Here is a 16,159-nt window from a genome sequence, read left to right as displayed (position 1 = left end):
AAACGTTACCACAAGAAGTTAAGAACGCATAGATGTATTCCACCTCCTCGAAACCAGCTACTGGAATGAGGTGACTTCAGCGGCTATCCCCTGCCTCTCCCTTTAAACCAATCGACAGGCACTAAGCTCACATAAAACAGGAAATGTAAACATTATTTTAGAGAACCTCCCAAGCTCTGCTTATGTAGCACTGAGGCCTTCAAGCTTTCGTCAGAACTTCACGGAAAGTCTGGTATTAATTCAGTATCAGCTAGCTTGTGCTTACTAGAGAAGTACTTCTGCATAGACAGATTACTCTAGGGGATTCTCTGTAGAGCTGTAACAATACACTTGAATACAAAAAGTTGGAACTTTTTGCTTTGTCAGAACTAGTTCTATGGATGCAGCTAAAAAAAAAAAAACAAACAGGAACATTTGTGCCTAATAGGATTCAGATGAGTTTACACTTTTTCTGAATTCAGGAAAAAAAATCCTTGTCATCTTCTTACGGTAAGTTTAATGAGTCAGTAAAACAGTGATAAAAGTCCACTAAAACTCATAACCAAAAAAAAAAAAATTTTTTTTTTAAACTTGTCCAGGAAGAGCATCCCTTTGACCACCCCATCTGCCAAATTAGATCTGAAAAAAGCACAGATCCCTCCAGCATTTGTAGGGAAGTCTTCTACACAGTTTTAAGAGAGTCAGCATGAACTGCAGACAAGAATTAGTGATGCTGATAAATCCCACTCTGGAATTTTGTTTAGGAATCAGAATCCCCCCAAAACGCTCCACTAACTCACCCAGATTCTTTTGCTCCCTGATTTAAGGCGCAAGACTTCTTACACATAGATTAAAGTTGCTTTGGTATTCCTTAGGTGTTCAGCTTTTAAGATCAAGAAGGTACTAATTGTCTTTGCTTGCTCTACGGCATACCTCTAGTGATAACCTCCATAAACTTAGAGGTTTTTCCCAAACTCAAGCTCCCTGGACATTTAATATAAGAATGGTGTAAACAGCCATTCCTTTGTCTTAACTAGATGGCCATCAGAAAGTGTTTGCTGTGATACTAAAGGAAGATTTTTTTGATGTTAAAAACTTAAATATTTCATGGGAAATTTGTCCCACAACATGCAACTCAAATGCATACAGAACAAGTAAGGCATTCTGTGCAAATCTGAAGCAGCCTCCTACCTGTGGCTTAAACAGAACACAGCTACTCCCAAAGCTCTTGGGTAGCTGTTAAGTATTTCATAGGTATAAACTTTTGGAAGACAAGCTTAGAACACAGTAGTAGTCATCAAGCCAGTAGACCTAAAGCATTATCTAAAATTCAGTGGCAAAATAGGTATTTTTCAGAGCACCTCTAGATTGGATTTCTTACACCTTTTTAAGAGAGAAGAAAACTTTAGAATAGGCCAGATTTTACAAGCCATACCTATTCTCTGCAGAAAGTAGACAGCATAGATGGTCTTTTCCTAAGAGATAAGTGCAAAAGGCATTTTCCTTAAATATTCTGAAAAATTGTAGAGAGGAAAATAAAACCTTAATTCAAGTATTTGATTACCAATTAATATTCACTGTACACACCTTAGATTTTTTTTTTTATACAGAGCACATTATGTACTTAAAAAGCATGTACTAATGTAGCAATTGCAGAAGTGAGAACTCTTAGCAAAAAGATCAGGTTTTGTATTACAAAGGATACAGACATGACTCTTCACATCATTACGAAGTCCTTTACGAACAAATTCATATGCTTCTTCCTTCTTCCCTAAGCAGTTCAAGGTCAGTCCTTTCATCGCGAGCGTCTCTGTAAGAAATATCATATACTTATGTTTCTGACTTCCCATATGCCAGTTTCACAGTGCAGATATCCTTTGAAGTTGTTACACAGTAAAGTTCCCCATTAAATGATAGACTTAGATCAGGGTAGCAGCCTAGCACAGCTGAAGACTGTTATATGGAAGCATTTCCTTTCTTGAAATTGGTCTTAAAAAGACCACTGCAGAGCATCATACAGATGTGATGAATACAGACAAAACAAAATTAATAAAAGACATTTAACTGGCTTTAAGGGAGTTATCAATAAGCTAAAGCACTTTTAGAGAGCTTCTCAATGTGTGTTGAAGTTCCAGGTAGGCAGAACAAGAAAAAAAATTCATTAGGTTGTGTCATACTGTAAGAAAGATCTCTGTCACTGTCAGCTCCACTATTATCAGGTTGCTTACAAAGCATTAATTGAGGACCATATTTCCTGCTACAGTATTTTGAGGGTAAGAGATCTTCTCAAAGTAGCAGCATTTTAGTCAACATTCTGAGAGGCACAAGATTCCAAATAATACATCGATATGACTATTGCTCCCCCTCTCTCCCCCATTCTTCAAGTAGCACTGTGGGAAAGAAGTTCCATGAAACGCACACACTATGCCTGAAAGCTGTTCCAGATTCATATTTCAGGTTTTTTGCTAAATAAAAGACCACTCAGTTTTGGCCCCTGCGAGAAGATTAGTCACATTTTCATCATAGTACTCTGCTTTTCCTCCAGCTGCAACCCTTTCCCCAGTATTAATGGCAAGAGCCCATCATCTCAAGGTCAGCCATAACAGCAGTTTGAAGTTTCATTGATAGACCTGTTTTAACACCATTTTCTGTAAAGTACACCCGAAGTGAATGACCACCCAACAAGAGCCAAGGTTTTTGTTTTGTTTTTAACTTGTCCTACATGCACACTGTAAGAACAGGGAAAGCTAGAATGATACCTTCCCAATAATATCAGGAAGCTTGAAAAAGAATATCCCTGCTGTGGGAAGGAGGGCAAACTACTCCTACCTTCCCACACCAGGGAGATAGCTGTCCAGCCACAGCAATCCATCTGTTTGCCACCTTCTCACTACATTTTTCAAATTCCTTGTCTCTGAAGCTAAGTGTGACAACAGTGCAGCTTCCCATCAGATCATTTCATTGGCTTAGTTCTGCTTCAGCTGTTCGTTCCAGGCTTTGCTCCCAAGCTTCAAAGCCATTAGTGGCTCAGAGCCCAAGTAGTATGTGAACTGCCAAGTCAGCTAGTTGTCCTGGAAAAGTTTAAGAGGCAGCAAGAGCAGAAAAGACCAAGATGTATACTGAGATGTTACAAAAACGCAAGTGCTAGGAGAGACAAATGCATTAGGTCAGAGCTGGACAAGCCACTCTAGCTTTGAGGCAAGATAACTGTACTTTTATCTCTAGGGAAGTAATGAAGACAACGAAGAAACAGCAGACACTGGTGGAAGCATGAAAAGGATTAGTCGGCTATTTTGCCAATGATCTGACAGAGTCAAATAGGAAAATAATTTTACTGACACAGTACATGCACACTTAAGAGTTAGGTTGCTTCAACAGCAGACAAAAAAGAAAAATTCACTGTATCAGAAGGAAAGATTGGCTGAACCATGCAACAGAAATCCTGTAATACAGTAAGATGAGAGTATTTTACTGAGGATTAAGTTCTGACACATGTAAATAGAAGCAACATTTTGCCATCCCGTTTCCTACAATATTTATCAGAACAGGATCTCCAGATTCTGTCCTTAGCTTCAAGTCTTAGCAGCAACAGTATTACGCTTAACTTTGCTCCTTATGAGTAGCAATTTGGTATGCAGTACAGAAAATTTAAAAAGTATGAACTTGACAAAAAAAAAGCAAGATTTCGAATTCATTGGCAGACTACCTTCATGTAATAGTCAAAAAAAGGCCGGGCTTGCTATTAAATAGGAATGTAAGAAAAACCCACACTAGCATTCTGATCTAGAAACCCAGAAAGGCAACTTACTTGGAAGCTTCACTTAAGTGTGCCTCCACCGTATATTTTGATCTTCATCATGCCACCACACAGAAGCATTTGACTGAGCTAGGGTGAAAACTTGGTCTAAATGCACAAAGACTGAAAATCCAGAGTAGTTATTCAGTCATAAGGACAGAATCATACTCAGCAAGAGGCTCCTTTGTTTCCCAATAGTATGGAATAGACTGATTTTACATTCAAGCTCATGACAGGAAAAAAAGAAAAATACGTTTTCAGTCTGTAGTTACCTCCATGTTCAGCAAATTTTGGGTTAGAGAGGATCATCTTGCAGAACTTGAGTCCATTTTTGTACTGTTTTTGTTCATAGCATTTCTGGAAAAAAGGTGGAATACAATCACTGAAATGCATTTAAAAACAGAGTACCTTAACACAGTATTATAAATGCAGTAGTTCTTTCAGTAAGGTATGGTAATCAGATCACTAACAAGCTCTAGTTGAATATGACTATTCATACTACATTGCCTTTTTTCAGCATTCAGAACAGTATCTACCTTCATTTACATGCAGCCAACGCTCTACCTCATGGTCTCCTTTTTTACAAGAAGTTAGTAATTCCTTTTCAACAGAAATAGGAAAGGCAAGTAGGAATGTCTACTTCAATTCAGAAATTCTTAAAATAGAGAACCAAGCTAGAAATCTTGACTCAACAGAACTTTTGAGAAGAGTTAGTGTTAAACAGCCTAGACACTCCCTTCAACATCCCATTTCCCTGGCCTAGTGACCTCCCAGAGTAAGATGTCTCAGACAGAAGACTTCCCTTCTTGCCGATATAGACTTTTGGGAGAAAGAGAGAAACCATGAAGTAGGCTAGACCTATTGTAACAAAAAAAAAAAAATCCAGGGAGAGAGAATTTACCTGGGCATTGGGGGAAAAAAAAAAAAAACAAACCAAAATCTAATTTCTGGCTGGAATAGTAAAGCTAAGGGCTACTTTTAGATTTATTTAGGGTACCATTTACCTAATCACTAGGTAAACTGGCAAACAATGCGGTTCCACTGTGGGAACACAAGGGAAAAAAGAAAAACAAAAACATGTGAACCTGGGTCCCTTTTTTTCTTTTGAAAGATATTACTTGAAGTTAATAAGTCATTAAGGTCTTAGTAATTTAAATTGATTACTGATCACTACAGATGGTCACTTTAAAATAAATTTACTTAAGCCTGTTAAAGGCATGCCTTTATCAGTAAGCATGAAAATGATTTAAGGTCTTCTTAACTTGAAGAAAAAAAACCCAAACCAGGCTTAACTTGGCACCATTTTCAGTTAATAAGGTGTATCGCCCTGCTGTAATTTGGACAGGTATTCTCAGGAGAAACTATGTCATTTCAGTTATGTGTTTGAGTACTTTAACTGTCTCTCATAGATCACTCCCACTCCATCAATCTTCCAGGACAGAGGTAAAATCTTTCTTAAATTAATGCAGAGTGTAGTAACTCCTTCGCAGTCATAATACATCATCACATAGCTTCCCAGGGTACAAGCAATACAGAAGCATGCCTATGCTCACTTTCAGGTAATTGGCTAAGGTGCCAGAACAAGAGTCCTCCTCCAGTCTGTGGGAAAGGGCTTAACTGCAGGCAGTTTTTAAGCCTTTGTTGCCTGAAACTCAATACGCTTGCAGTTAACCATGATTAAGTGGAGACTAAATCATATAGTAATTTAGGTCAGCAGAAACCTTTGGAGGTCACCTAAATCACCCCTCAAAACAAAGGGGAGCTAACCTTGATATTAGAACAGGTTGCTCTGCCTGGCTGACTTCTGGCAGGATGGTCAGGGAGTTCCCATCAGAGGCACACAGTTATACTACGGCAATTAACATTTAAACAACAGCAACAAAAGAGCTTTGAGAACTAGTTTCCACAGCTTTATCAGAAATAACACAGGTTGCAGCAAAACTTGGAGTCCCCTCTAGGATAAGGTCAAATTCTTCCATTCATCTATTTTTTCTTTCTTAATATAAGATGCTTAGTATTAAAGAATCATAAGAAAATACCAACAATGTTCTAAGTATGCTTTCTAAATTTATTCAGGTATGCCTAAAAAAAGTAACAGAATAGTGAACATTCATCCACGATTTTACAGCTCTTGCAACGTTGAGGGAAACTCCAAATATACAGCAATGCTTATCCATAGAACAGTAGCTGTTTGAGTCAAGTATGCACTTAAAATAGATCCACTACTTGAGGAAATCGTATCTATTATCCTTGTTCCAACATTTTTATCCTATAGAGTTCGGTCTCAGGCCTAGAATAAGAACTGAACTTTGATAATTATAGACAAATTTGAGATTTTTGGAGGACAAAAAAGATCACATTTTCCAAAGGCCAACAGACAGATGGGAGAGAGAAGTTAATGCTCTCCACTGAGAAGCACAAGTTCAACATTCACAGTTGTTTGGCTTGCTTACAGACAACCAGCATACTTGTACTTGTCAATAAACAGGTTAGCTCAAAACCAGACACAAACCACACCATTTCTTGCCCAGCTGCTAGTTACTAGACAGAAGAGGGACTGACTACAGAATCATAATGAAACAGTACGAAATACAACTTTACACAATTCCACTGCTCATGGGACAAGCCTTGCTGGTTAGTCAGAAGGTGACTTCCCAGCCCTGCTCCCTCCAAATACACACACATGTGCATTTGTAAATAAGTTATGTATTTATACCAATACATTGGATTAAATGTATACCAATGTAAGAGAAACAGACTTTGCTCAGCAAGATGAATTGACTTTCATCATCAACTTATATAGATATACTGAAAGGCTTACAGATTCAGTTACATGGACAAGCCCGGGGCTTTAAAGCATCCAAACATCATGAATGGACTGTTTTAAACTTCTCTCTGTCCAAAAAATGTGAATAAGCACACTGTGCTCCACCTGTGTCTTGTTTACAGGAGACCAAAGGTTGATGCCATACAATACCATCTCATTCTGTAGTACAGATGGGAATTTCATAGTTGAGAAACCTGATGTCTCCATATGTATTCTCAAGTTTTGTACTAATCACGACAAATAATAGCTAAAATGTGTTCATTTGTGTCTGTCCCACTGCATTACATCTTTGGTATATTAAAAAAAAACAAACCACAAAACCCAGCATATTAACTTGAGCTTTTAAACAGCCTTATCCGTTGTGCTTAATGTGAGCTCCCCATCACCCTTTTATGGCAATAATTTCCTGCTAAAACTAAAGCCAGATCATGAATGTTTACGTGCTTGAAACCTCAAAGGGAGATTTTGGCAAGGCCAAAATGTTATCCAGAACTTCTGCTACCAGATGTTCCTGGAAGGATGTTACCTCCTCCGGCAAACACCTCATCCTGGTTTATTCCCTTTTTCAACACTAACTCAGAGATATAATCCACTTGTAGACTTTGCCATACAATTAAGCTAGACATCATTTTATGCGCTTTCAGGTAAGTATCAAGCGCATCTACATAGAGATCAAATAGGCACAGCATCTAGGAAGTAACTATAAAGCTAAAAAATACTAGTAACAAGGATACAACAATGAAGAGCAAGAGGAAACTTTAATCCTGTATTACAGTGCTTTGCTGCTTCTAAAGGCACTTCCATTCACAAATTCCAACTTATTTTTTTGTATCATGCCATCTTTTTTTAGAGACAAAACCCCTCCTACTACTAAATATCAACAGAATCAGGGATCTGAATGGCTCGCTAACATTACTTATAAAACAGAAGGACTTCACATATCACTACTCAATCACATATGCCATTTACATGTAAATTATGTTTAACCATTTGCAACATCAGGTTAGTAAAGGGATGCTTTTATAGACTACACCTCCCTAGACAAAGCATTTGCCACTTAAAAAAAAAGTCTTGTATTGAGAGAACAGCTATGCTTTTCACATACTGAAGACAGAATTTAATATACAGATCGGCCATTTTATGGCTGAAGAACATCTCATTATGGCCCTCAGACATTAACGCTCACTTCTGAGAAGCCATCTAACAAAAAAGGCTCAACTGCCTACTCAAAGAGAAACTGCAGTTGCAGCAACCAATTCTCTTCCTCACACCTTGTTGTCCCTACTGCCTCTGAATGTACTGAAGTGACATATTATTTCATAAACCATTTTCATACAAAGGCTGAATAAAATGTAGTATCACCTTCAAAGGAAGACAGGTATCACATCAAACCAAAAAGTAGTGTTAAGCATGGCAACCAGGCTTCCTTGATCAACTTAAATGTTTTAATAGTTTTAAGTTGTTTAAGATGGTCTTTGACTATAACAGAGCTGCAGCAAATAAGTCCAATCCAAATGAGACATGCTACATATGCTCACCATAAGACTGGTCAAAGTGGGCTTATAAGAACAATGGGGACAGACTTTTTAGCAGGGCCTGTTGTGATAGAACAAGGGGTAATGTTTTTAAACTAAAATAGGATAGATTCAGACTAGATATAAGGAAGAAATTTTTTACAATGAGGGTGGTGAAACACTGGAACAGGCTGCTCAGAGAGGTGGTAGATGCCCCATCCCTGGAAACATTCAAGGTCAGGTTGGACGGGGCTCTGAGCAACCTGATCTAGTTGAAGATGTCCCTGCTCATTGCAGGGGGAGTTGGACTAGATGACCTTTAAAGGTCCCTTCCAACCCAAACTATTCTATGATTTTATGTGCAATTCTCTTTAATAACAATACTGCCATTTGGAAGTTGGTTTTGCTGTCTCTTGACAAGAACTTGTCAAACACTAAATCCAAACCACTGCCAGCAATTTAACACTATTCTCCGATCCTACCTGTGCAGCCCACATTCTATTAATACAGGTCTGCACATCAATAGGCTGCCTCGCCAGAAACATGCTGGACCATCAGAACCACAAATAAGAAAAACAAGCATTTCAACTGATTTAACCAGTTCTAAGTAGCTGAATAAAAACAGCTTCAAGCTTTCTAAGAACAACACCATTTAAGTTTATTATAGTCTTCCCTGCTGTTGTACTTCCATAAAATCCTGCTTGCAGACCTCTCAGCACTCGACAGAGTTTCAACATTCTTCTTGCCAGGTAGCGTCTTCTCTCTTGTTGCAAGACTTTGGTGCAAAACTCTGGTGTTTTTGGCAACACCTAGAATTCATTTAAACAAAATTTTAATCTTATGTTCTCAATGCTTACACCTTCAGTTTTTTAAACTGTGTGTCTGCTGTGTAACACCAATGGGGGGGCTGGGTAAGGAAGAAACCCAAGAGCTAAATGGGGAACATCAGCGCCAAGAGAAAAAGACAAGGCTTACACATCAAGCCCTATGGAAAGAATGCTGGAAGTCAGTTGTGCTGGAAACCTGTCCAAGCCACAATGGTGATCAAGTTCAGTAATAAAAAACCCTCAAAGTTATCACTGACTGATCAGCAATTTTTCCTGGGAGCTATCTGACAAGTATTTAGGGGCTGTCCAAATTATTAATACACATTTCTGACCAAAACTAGGCACAATCAATACAGGAACATCAGCATACTGTCAGTATTCTTCTTAATTAGCATTTAACACTCCAACCTTTTAAAAAGCCTTGTTTTATTTCACATCTATAAAACAATGTCATCTGCATCTAGCAGACAATCGATGTTTCTCACAGCAGCTGATGAAATTAGTTATCCAAGTACCTTAGATTTTAGGCAGAATTCAGTATATACTGTTCCTATGCTAACAAATAATAATTACTAAATTATTCACCAGTTTGATAGCTAGGTCTGACACCATCTTGTTTGAATGATATATGATTAAGTTCCAAAAGAGTTCAGCATCTATGTTGGAAATGCTCCTTGTATCATGAAATATTTGGATACTTTGCAATACCGACACCAGAAAAGAAAGCATCATGATACTATTAAATTTCAGAGACAGACTACAGACCTGTGCATGAGGTTCCCCAAACAGCAGCCCTCTCTCCACACTGATTTCAGTTCACTGATGCTTGAAAGAATGGAAAAAAAGTATCAGCTGGAAGGGGCTTCAGCTTATGGAGGCCAAGGAGAAAGTTCATTACCCCTTTCCCACTGTCACAGCATCTTAGATTTCTAGTCCCAGGACAACCCTTCCAGTGTATCAACACGTTCTTCTACCCCTTCCCCCAAGCCCTACTGGTATTTTATATATGCACAGCCACCCCCTACTCTCTGCTGGTAAGGGTGGTTAACCTCATCAGCTGAAATAAAATGAAGACAACCTAGCACCAGCTTTGCTTGCTTCAGTTGTCAAAATGGACAGGCCACATCATTCTTCCCCAGACCTGGGGACTTGCCAATGCAGAACAGTGCTGAGTCAGACCACAGACAGTGTTGTACACTAGAACAAGCAGCCAGCATCACATACAGTGTTATCATTTTGATCAAAAGTACTAATGTCCCAGTAATATCTAAGTTTTCACTATCCTGATTCTCTGTATACAACAGCATTTTCTCCTTTAACCAGCTTTTTCCAGTTACTTAAATCTACAGAACACAAAAAACATACTTCCACCTGCATTCTGTACAGTAACAGTCATAATCACTGCTGTTTGTATTCTATATTATTGACAGAGTAAAACTGATACTGTCTTTATTATCGGAAAGAACATGTGCGATAATAAAATGTTGTTTCAACATTTGTTGTCAGGGACATCTTTAAAAGCCCTATAAACTATGCCTCTTTTTAAGGGGGCAGCTCATTATTAAAAAGCTTGCCTTAAATTAAGGCCCAGTCTAATTCCGCACTGTGCACACACACTCAATACAACTTGAATCCCTAGAATAGCCTTTGCCTCAAAGGGGCAGAACCAAGAGAACATGCAGTAGAAAGAGCTCTTGCTTACAAGTACTTAGCACCTGTAACTTCCTCAGTATTTGAGTTAGTACTCTAGCCTTTATGAACACATGTACACCTCTGCAAAGCAGAAACCACAACAGCAACACTAGAAATTACACCAGTCATAGCCCCATCATACATTTTCAACTAGTTTTTAATCTGCACTTTGTGTAGAAGCACTGAAGAGACCAATCTGCAACATCTCCTGGGATGAAACTGCAATTTGCCTAGCAAGAACTCAGACTTAGCAGGTGCTCCACAAGCTAGTGGAACTGCATCTGTGAGCAGTTAAGCAAACAAAAGTACCAGCATCAGCACTGTTTTGTGAGACCTGATACACATGCACATATAAATCTCTGGCTTTAAAAAAAGTTATGCTTTTATTTAGACATCTTAAAGCAAGTTCAAGGCAATTACTGATGCAAGCCTTAAACACTAACTTCATCTCAACATCCCATTAAAGATTTCACAGCGATTCAGACAAAAAAGTTGCATGAATCATAACAGCTCAAGCCAGAGATCAGACCCACCTGGTACAGGCCACTAGAGGTAAGATGCAAGTGTCAGATGCATAAGGAGAGGCTTATGAGTAAGACAAGTGTTATTACAGTTCTCACCAGAATGTTCTCAGCCTCCGGTTATTTGTGCCTCACCAATCCTGAGCCAAAGGGTATGTCTTCACACACACAAAAAACTGACGGGCTTCGCCCCCACACACCCTGAAGCAGCTAGAAGTTTTCATAGCTACCACATCTTGCAGCAAAGGGTTCCACAGTATAACTGCCTTTTAAGAACTTTGTTTGGAGCCTGCTTCTTTGCAGCCACCATTTCTACCAAAATGAAAACTAGGCATGATAGCTTGAAAATAGATAAGTTCCTACTTCATTTCTCCAGATTGTTTATAATTTCAGAATCTTCTATTAAGCTCTTTCTCCTTCAAGAAGGTAATTTCATACATGCATCCTTCTTCTGAGGAGGCTCAGGGGCAGGATCAGGGAAAACCTTACACACACAGCATTGCAAATGTAGACTTACAGCGTACTTCAGCAGTGGTGTAACAGCATTCTTCTTTTCCCAGGATTCACCAGCTTTCAACTACTGTACAAGGAAATTATTCTAACAGAACCTCAAAAATCCCTAAAAATCTCAAATCTTAGGGGCAATCCAGCTCACAGCCCATACTAGCTCTATATTAAATTAGGATTTCCAAGTCTAACATTCATCTGCAAACAATTTTACTTGCTATGACCCAACTTACTCCAGAAACATGAAGTACTTCTGCACATTTTCAGGTGGCCTTCACTTCTTGTGCCATAAGTAGTTTAGTACAACTGAACTCTCCTTGCCATTCATCACTTGTTCTGTTCAATATAACCACAGGCAATTAAGAAAGAGCTCCAGCACAAAACACAATGGGACTTAACTCTGAAAAGTTATTTATTCATATGGGAACTTCCCTTAAAAAAAAAAAAAGTCCAAAGTGAATAACCAACCAGCACCATTCCATGGAAGCCTGCTTTATGAGCCTTTCACGATGCCCTTTACAAATGCCTTCTGAAAAATTAAACCAGGAATATTTATTTGGGATAAAGTCTTCTCCAAATCAGACTCCCTTAAATCACTGACAAACATAAAGCATGATTTTCCCTTATGAAAGTCTTACTAACTCTTACCATTAGTCTATTATCTATCCTCCACAATTCTGTCATTTTAGTAGTCTGCAGCTGGCCAAGCATCATCACCACCTCTTTTGAAAGTCATTATCAAGGAAACAGCCTACACTCTTCCTATGCTGCCCCTCCTTAGCAGCACAAGTAACAACCGCACCACAGATCAGTCTCACTAGTTACACCAGAAAATTTTTACTGACAGTTTGATTCTCCTATCTTTAAAGGAAGAAATCTTTAACAGAGACTTCAAACATCCACTACACCAGTAGCAGATTACAATGGCTACCTCAGCTATGTTATTCATGTCATTTGGGAGGCACTGATTAGCATAGCATCATACCTTTCCAATTATTGAGTTTAATAGTTTGGTAACTCCCCCACATCATTACTAGGAGACTGACTATTTGCATGCTTATAATCCACCATTATTTCATTAAATAAAATAAAAAAAAACTTTTAGAATTTTATGAGTAAGAATTAACTCCCACAATTGCATATTTATCTTTTATCACAGAAGAAATCTCGAGATTATTGTAGAAGTCAGGGAACAAAAAGGACACTACAGAGAAGCTGAACAACTCCTCAGAGATAGGGCACTTCAGGTAATTTCTAAGATTTCCTCACCCAAAAAAGCAGAAGATACATGTCTGAATGAACTAAGCAGCAACAAGTCACTGCTACAAAGGGATATACTTGCAGACTTTTTGTATTTAATTACCTCAAGTCACACAAGAGCAAATGGCTAAACTGGTCTCAGTAAGAGTAATGCCTCATACCTGAAGAGGTACTAGGACTTAGCTCCCTCATAACAGGATGAAATATTCACAGGCTAGCCCTTCCTCAAGGGAAACACATTTGCAATTAAAGCAGCAAACCCTATTTTACGCAACAATATGTGAAATTCACTAAACAAACCAAAAAAAACCCCCAAAGGATTAATTATTTACAGGCATGATACTATCCACAGTTATATTACGCATGAAACAAACAGCAGACAATACCTTACACTATGTGATACTGGGCCAACACCAATAGTTATTACAAGACACTAAGCATTTCTGAAAAACAAAAACTATTTGGCAAGTAAGCCGTGAAAGTATGACAACCACCCCATGGCTTTCCTCTACAGCACTCGTAAGAACTACTACCATGCCCTGTCCAGACAGGGATGATTTGATTCCATAAAGCCAAAGCTTAAAAATAATTTTAAGATGAGACATAGTTTATAATCTGGGTTCTCAGGTGGAGGGGAAAAGAAAAAAAAAAAATCAAAGCTGCTTAAACAGAAACATACTCTGAAAGCAAGCTTACAACTCTGTTTTAAATACACAAAAAAGAAGAGCTGCTTAAGCTTACTAGAAGTAAATATGAAATGCACATAACCAAACTTCAATGTTAACAACAAGCATTTTCAAGTTACCACATGTACATGTTTATTTTAGATTGCATCTGCACCATTCACTTAAAAAAAGTTGTATGAGCTGAAGACTGATTTTAAGTGGCAAGAAACACAGCAGCATTCCTGTGCTAATTCTTCTTTATGGATGGCTTTCTCTTTCCATAAAGGGGGAGCCAGGAAGCTTTCAAACACTTCCTCCATGCCTTCTGTGAGACTAAGAAGTGAAAGAGAAGAGCCTGAAGTTGCTCAGCCCCTCTCTCCCAGGCAACATCACACCTGTAAGCACCATCAGAGCTCCCGGGGAAGAGCACTACTCTGAGAAAAAGCCCCTGTAGAAGAGTGGAAGTAAGGCTTAAGAAACAAAACAGACCTGGAAGTCAGGACAGCAAGAGAAACAAGCTCTAGCACTACCTTACAGTAGTACTGACAAACTAGAACTATTACCAATGCTGCAATTGCTATTAGTTCCCTAATCACATCACAGCTAGTTTTAAGTCAGCTTGTTCAAGTACTGCCAAGCATGCAGGCACACAAATTGATGTGGCTTAGAAACTATTTGCTCAGCTTCTTGAGCAGACTTCACAGCTTACACTGAACTCCATGAGGCCACACTAGTTTGGGCAGCTCTGTAAGCTCGGTTTGCTGTTATGTGGGCATCTCATTCAGACTGTTGATAACCTGTCTCACATGTTACATACACACAACAAGTCACTGACTCCTAAGTAATTCTCATGAACTCCAAATGAGTTTCCCATTTCATAACTGCTAATTCTCCACAGAGTGTTTGTAAAAATACTTAGTCTTAATATATGAGTATAGTTCCCTCGCATCTGTTCCAAGCGATTAAATCACTACATGCTTGTAAAGTCTTATTATTCCCCCCCCATTTTTAAAATTCCCATAGCATCCCTAGTAATTTCAAGTATTCTGGCAGTGCCAAAGTAGGCAAAAGCTGCTTCAATCAAAGAGCCTTTAGCACTACAAGCTATACTACTATGCTAAAATACTCTGAAACACGTCAAACAACTGAACAATTCAATCTGTACTACGTAGACGTTAGTATTCCAGAAAGAGTGCGACATGAAAGAGTCAAAGCTAGCTAGAAAAAGTAGTAAGACATTAAGTGTCAAGAAGTATCAATACATGAAGTGACAAGGCAACAAGTAAAAGTTTGTGTTTAACACTTCAGAAACTGTGACTAGCCACTACACAGCACCAGGTAAACCTTCTGAAGGCTTTAGAAAGCAAGTAAATTTCCATATCAGCTTCACTGTAGTTTTATGCCTCTCTTTTTCCTTGCCTAAGCACTTAGGTTTTGCCCACTGCTTAACTGAAAAAAAAAAAAACAACCCAACCTCCAAAAAACCCAGGTTGTCTAAAATATGATCTCCAGAAAAGGTCTTCTATATTTCAGTTAAAAAAAAACTTCAGAAGTGACTGCTACGGTGAACTTGTTTGCTACTAGTAAAAATAATCACTTAACTGTTCTAATATTAGTAATTTATTTTTAGCAGAGAGAAAGAGGAGTGCTAGAATGACTTACTAGGATGCATACCATAAGCATGCAGTAAGCAACAAATCACCATTAAGTCTTTTAAAATCCGGGTACTACCCAAAGCAAGTAAAAGAAAACAGCTCTGAAGCACCTGCTGAAACGCGCCAGCTACATAAAGAGTACACAGGCTCACACACACTGTTTGTTTTGAGCTCAGCTTCCTGAAACCAGAATGCTCACCTTCAGCCACGAAGTTATTGAAAGTAGCCTAACAAATTCCAATATAACTGGAGAAATTCGTGCCTGCCAACAGATTACCACTGTGCTGCATAGACCTCCTCTGCCTGTGGACTAGTAAACTGGCACAAAATGCCTCAAGTTTGTTAAGGCTGGAGCTCCATTACTATCACACTGAAAAGTTCATGAAAAGGGGAGTCTGGTGTTTTGTTGTGGAGGTGGGGGGGATTGTTTCTTTCCATAAAGAGTTAGCATTACCAAATATACAGTGATTGGGCAGAAACGCAGTTAAAGTGAGCTCGCTCTTTAAAGTTACCTCACAAACACTAAAGGTCCTTTGCGCCATTAAGTCTCAAAGAGCAGAAGCAGCCCAAAATAATAACTGAGTCAAAGCAGCCCAGCACATAAAAGTTGAGACAAGTCTTCCAAAGGACGTACGGAGTCAGGATACTTTAATCCACCAGACATCTTCAACCACACCTCAGACTGCTCAGTGAACTAGCTTTCATCTAGTCCCCACGCTAAAACCGACGTTCTGACTGAAAACGAAGTACCTACGGAGATCAACTTCGCAACACCAAATCCCCGCCGCGCTCCCAGCGTGCGCCCAGCTCTTCTTTCCACCCTCCCGAGCGCGGCGACACGGGCAGGAGGCGACTGCGGTGACCAGCACACCGGCCCCGAAGCCGGACCCCCGCCGTACGGCAGGCGGGGGTGGGA

General features: G+C 39.1%; 1 protein-coding gene across 9 annotated transcripts in view; it reads right to left on the bottom strand.

The window, feature by feature from the left end:
* The window catches only part of NAA16 (N-alpha-acetyltransferase 16, NatA auxiliary subunit), a 73,599-nt gene that overhangs the window by 56,402 nt on the left and 1,038 nt on the right, over positions 1-16,159 (bottom strand). For 8 of the 9 annotated variants that reach the window (XR_008234985.1, XR_008234986.1, XR_008234987.1 and 5 more), the window contains exons 2-3: positions 4,048-4,132; positions 1,685-1,789 (exon numbers count right to left, since the gene is read on the bottom strand). Coding sequence is in view for 4 of the 9 variants with exons in the window: in XM_052786037.1 (XP_052641997.1) it covers positions 1,685-1,789; positions 4,048-4,132 (190 nt within the window). In the remaining 5 variants the exon portion in view is untranslated. Of the gene's footprint in view, positions 1-1,684; positions 1,790-2,808; positions 3,051-4,047; positions 4,134-16,159 lie in introns of those variants that run through there. The other variant, XM_052786039.1, reaches the window with a different exon arrangement.

This window comes from Harpia harpyja, chromosome 4 (assembly GCF_026419915.1).
Source record: "Harpia harpyja isolate bHarHar1 chromosome 4, bHarHar1 primary haplotype, whole genome shotgun sequence".
Lineage (NCBI taxonomy): Eukaryota > Metazoa > Chordata > Aves > Accipitriformes > Accipitridae > Harpia > Harpia harpyja.
This window is presented reverse-complemented; position numbering and strand designations above follow the sequence as displayed.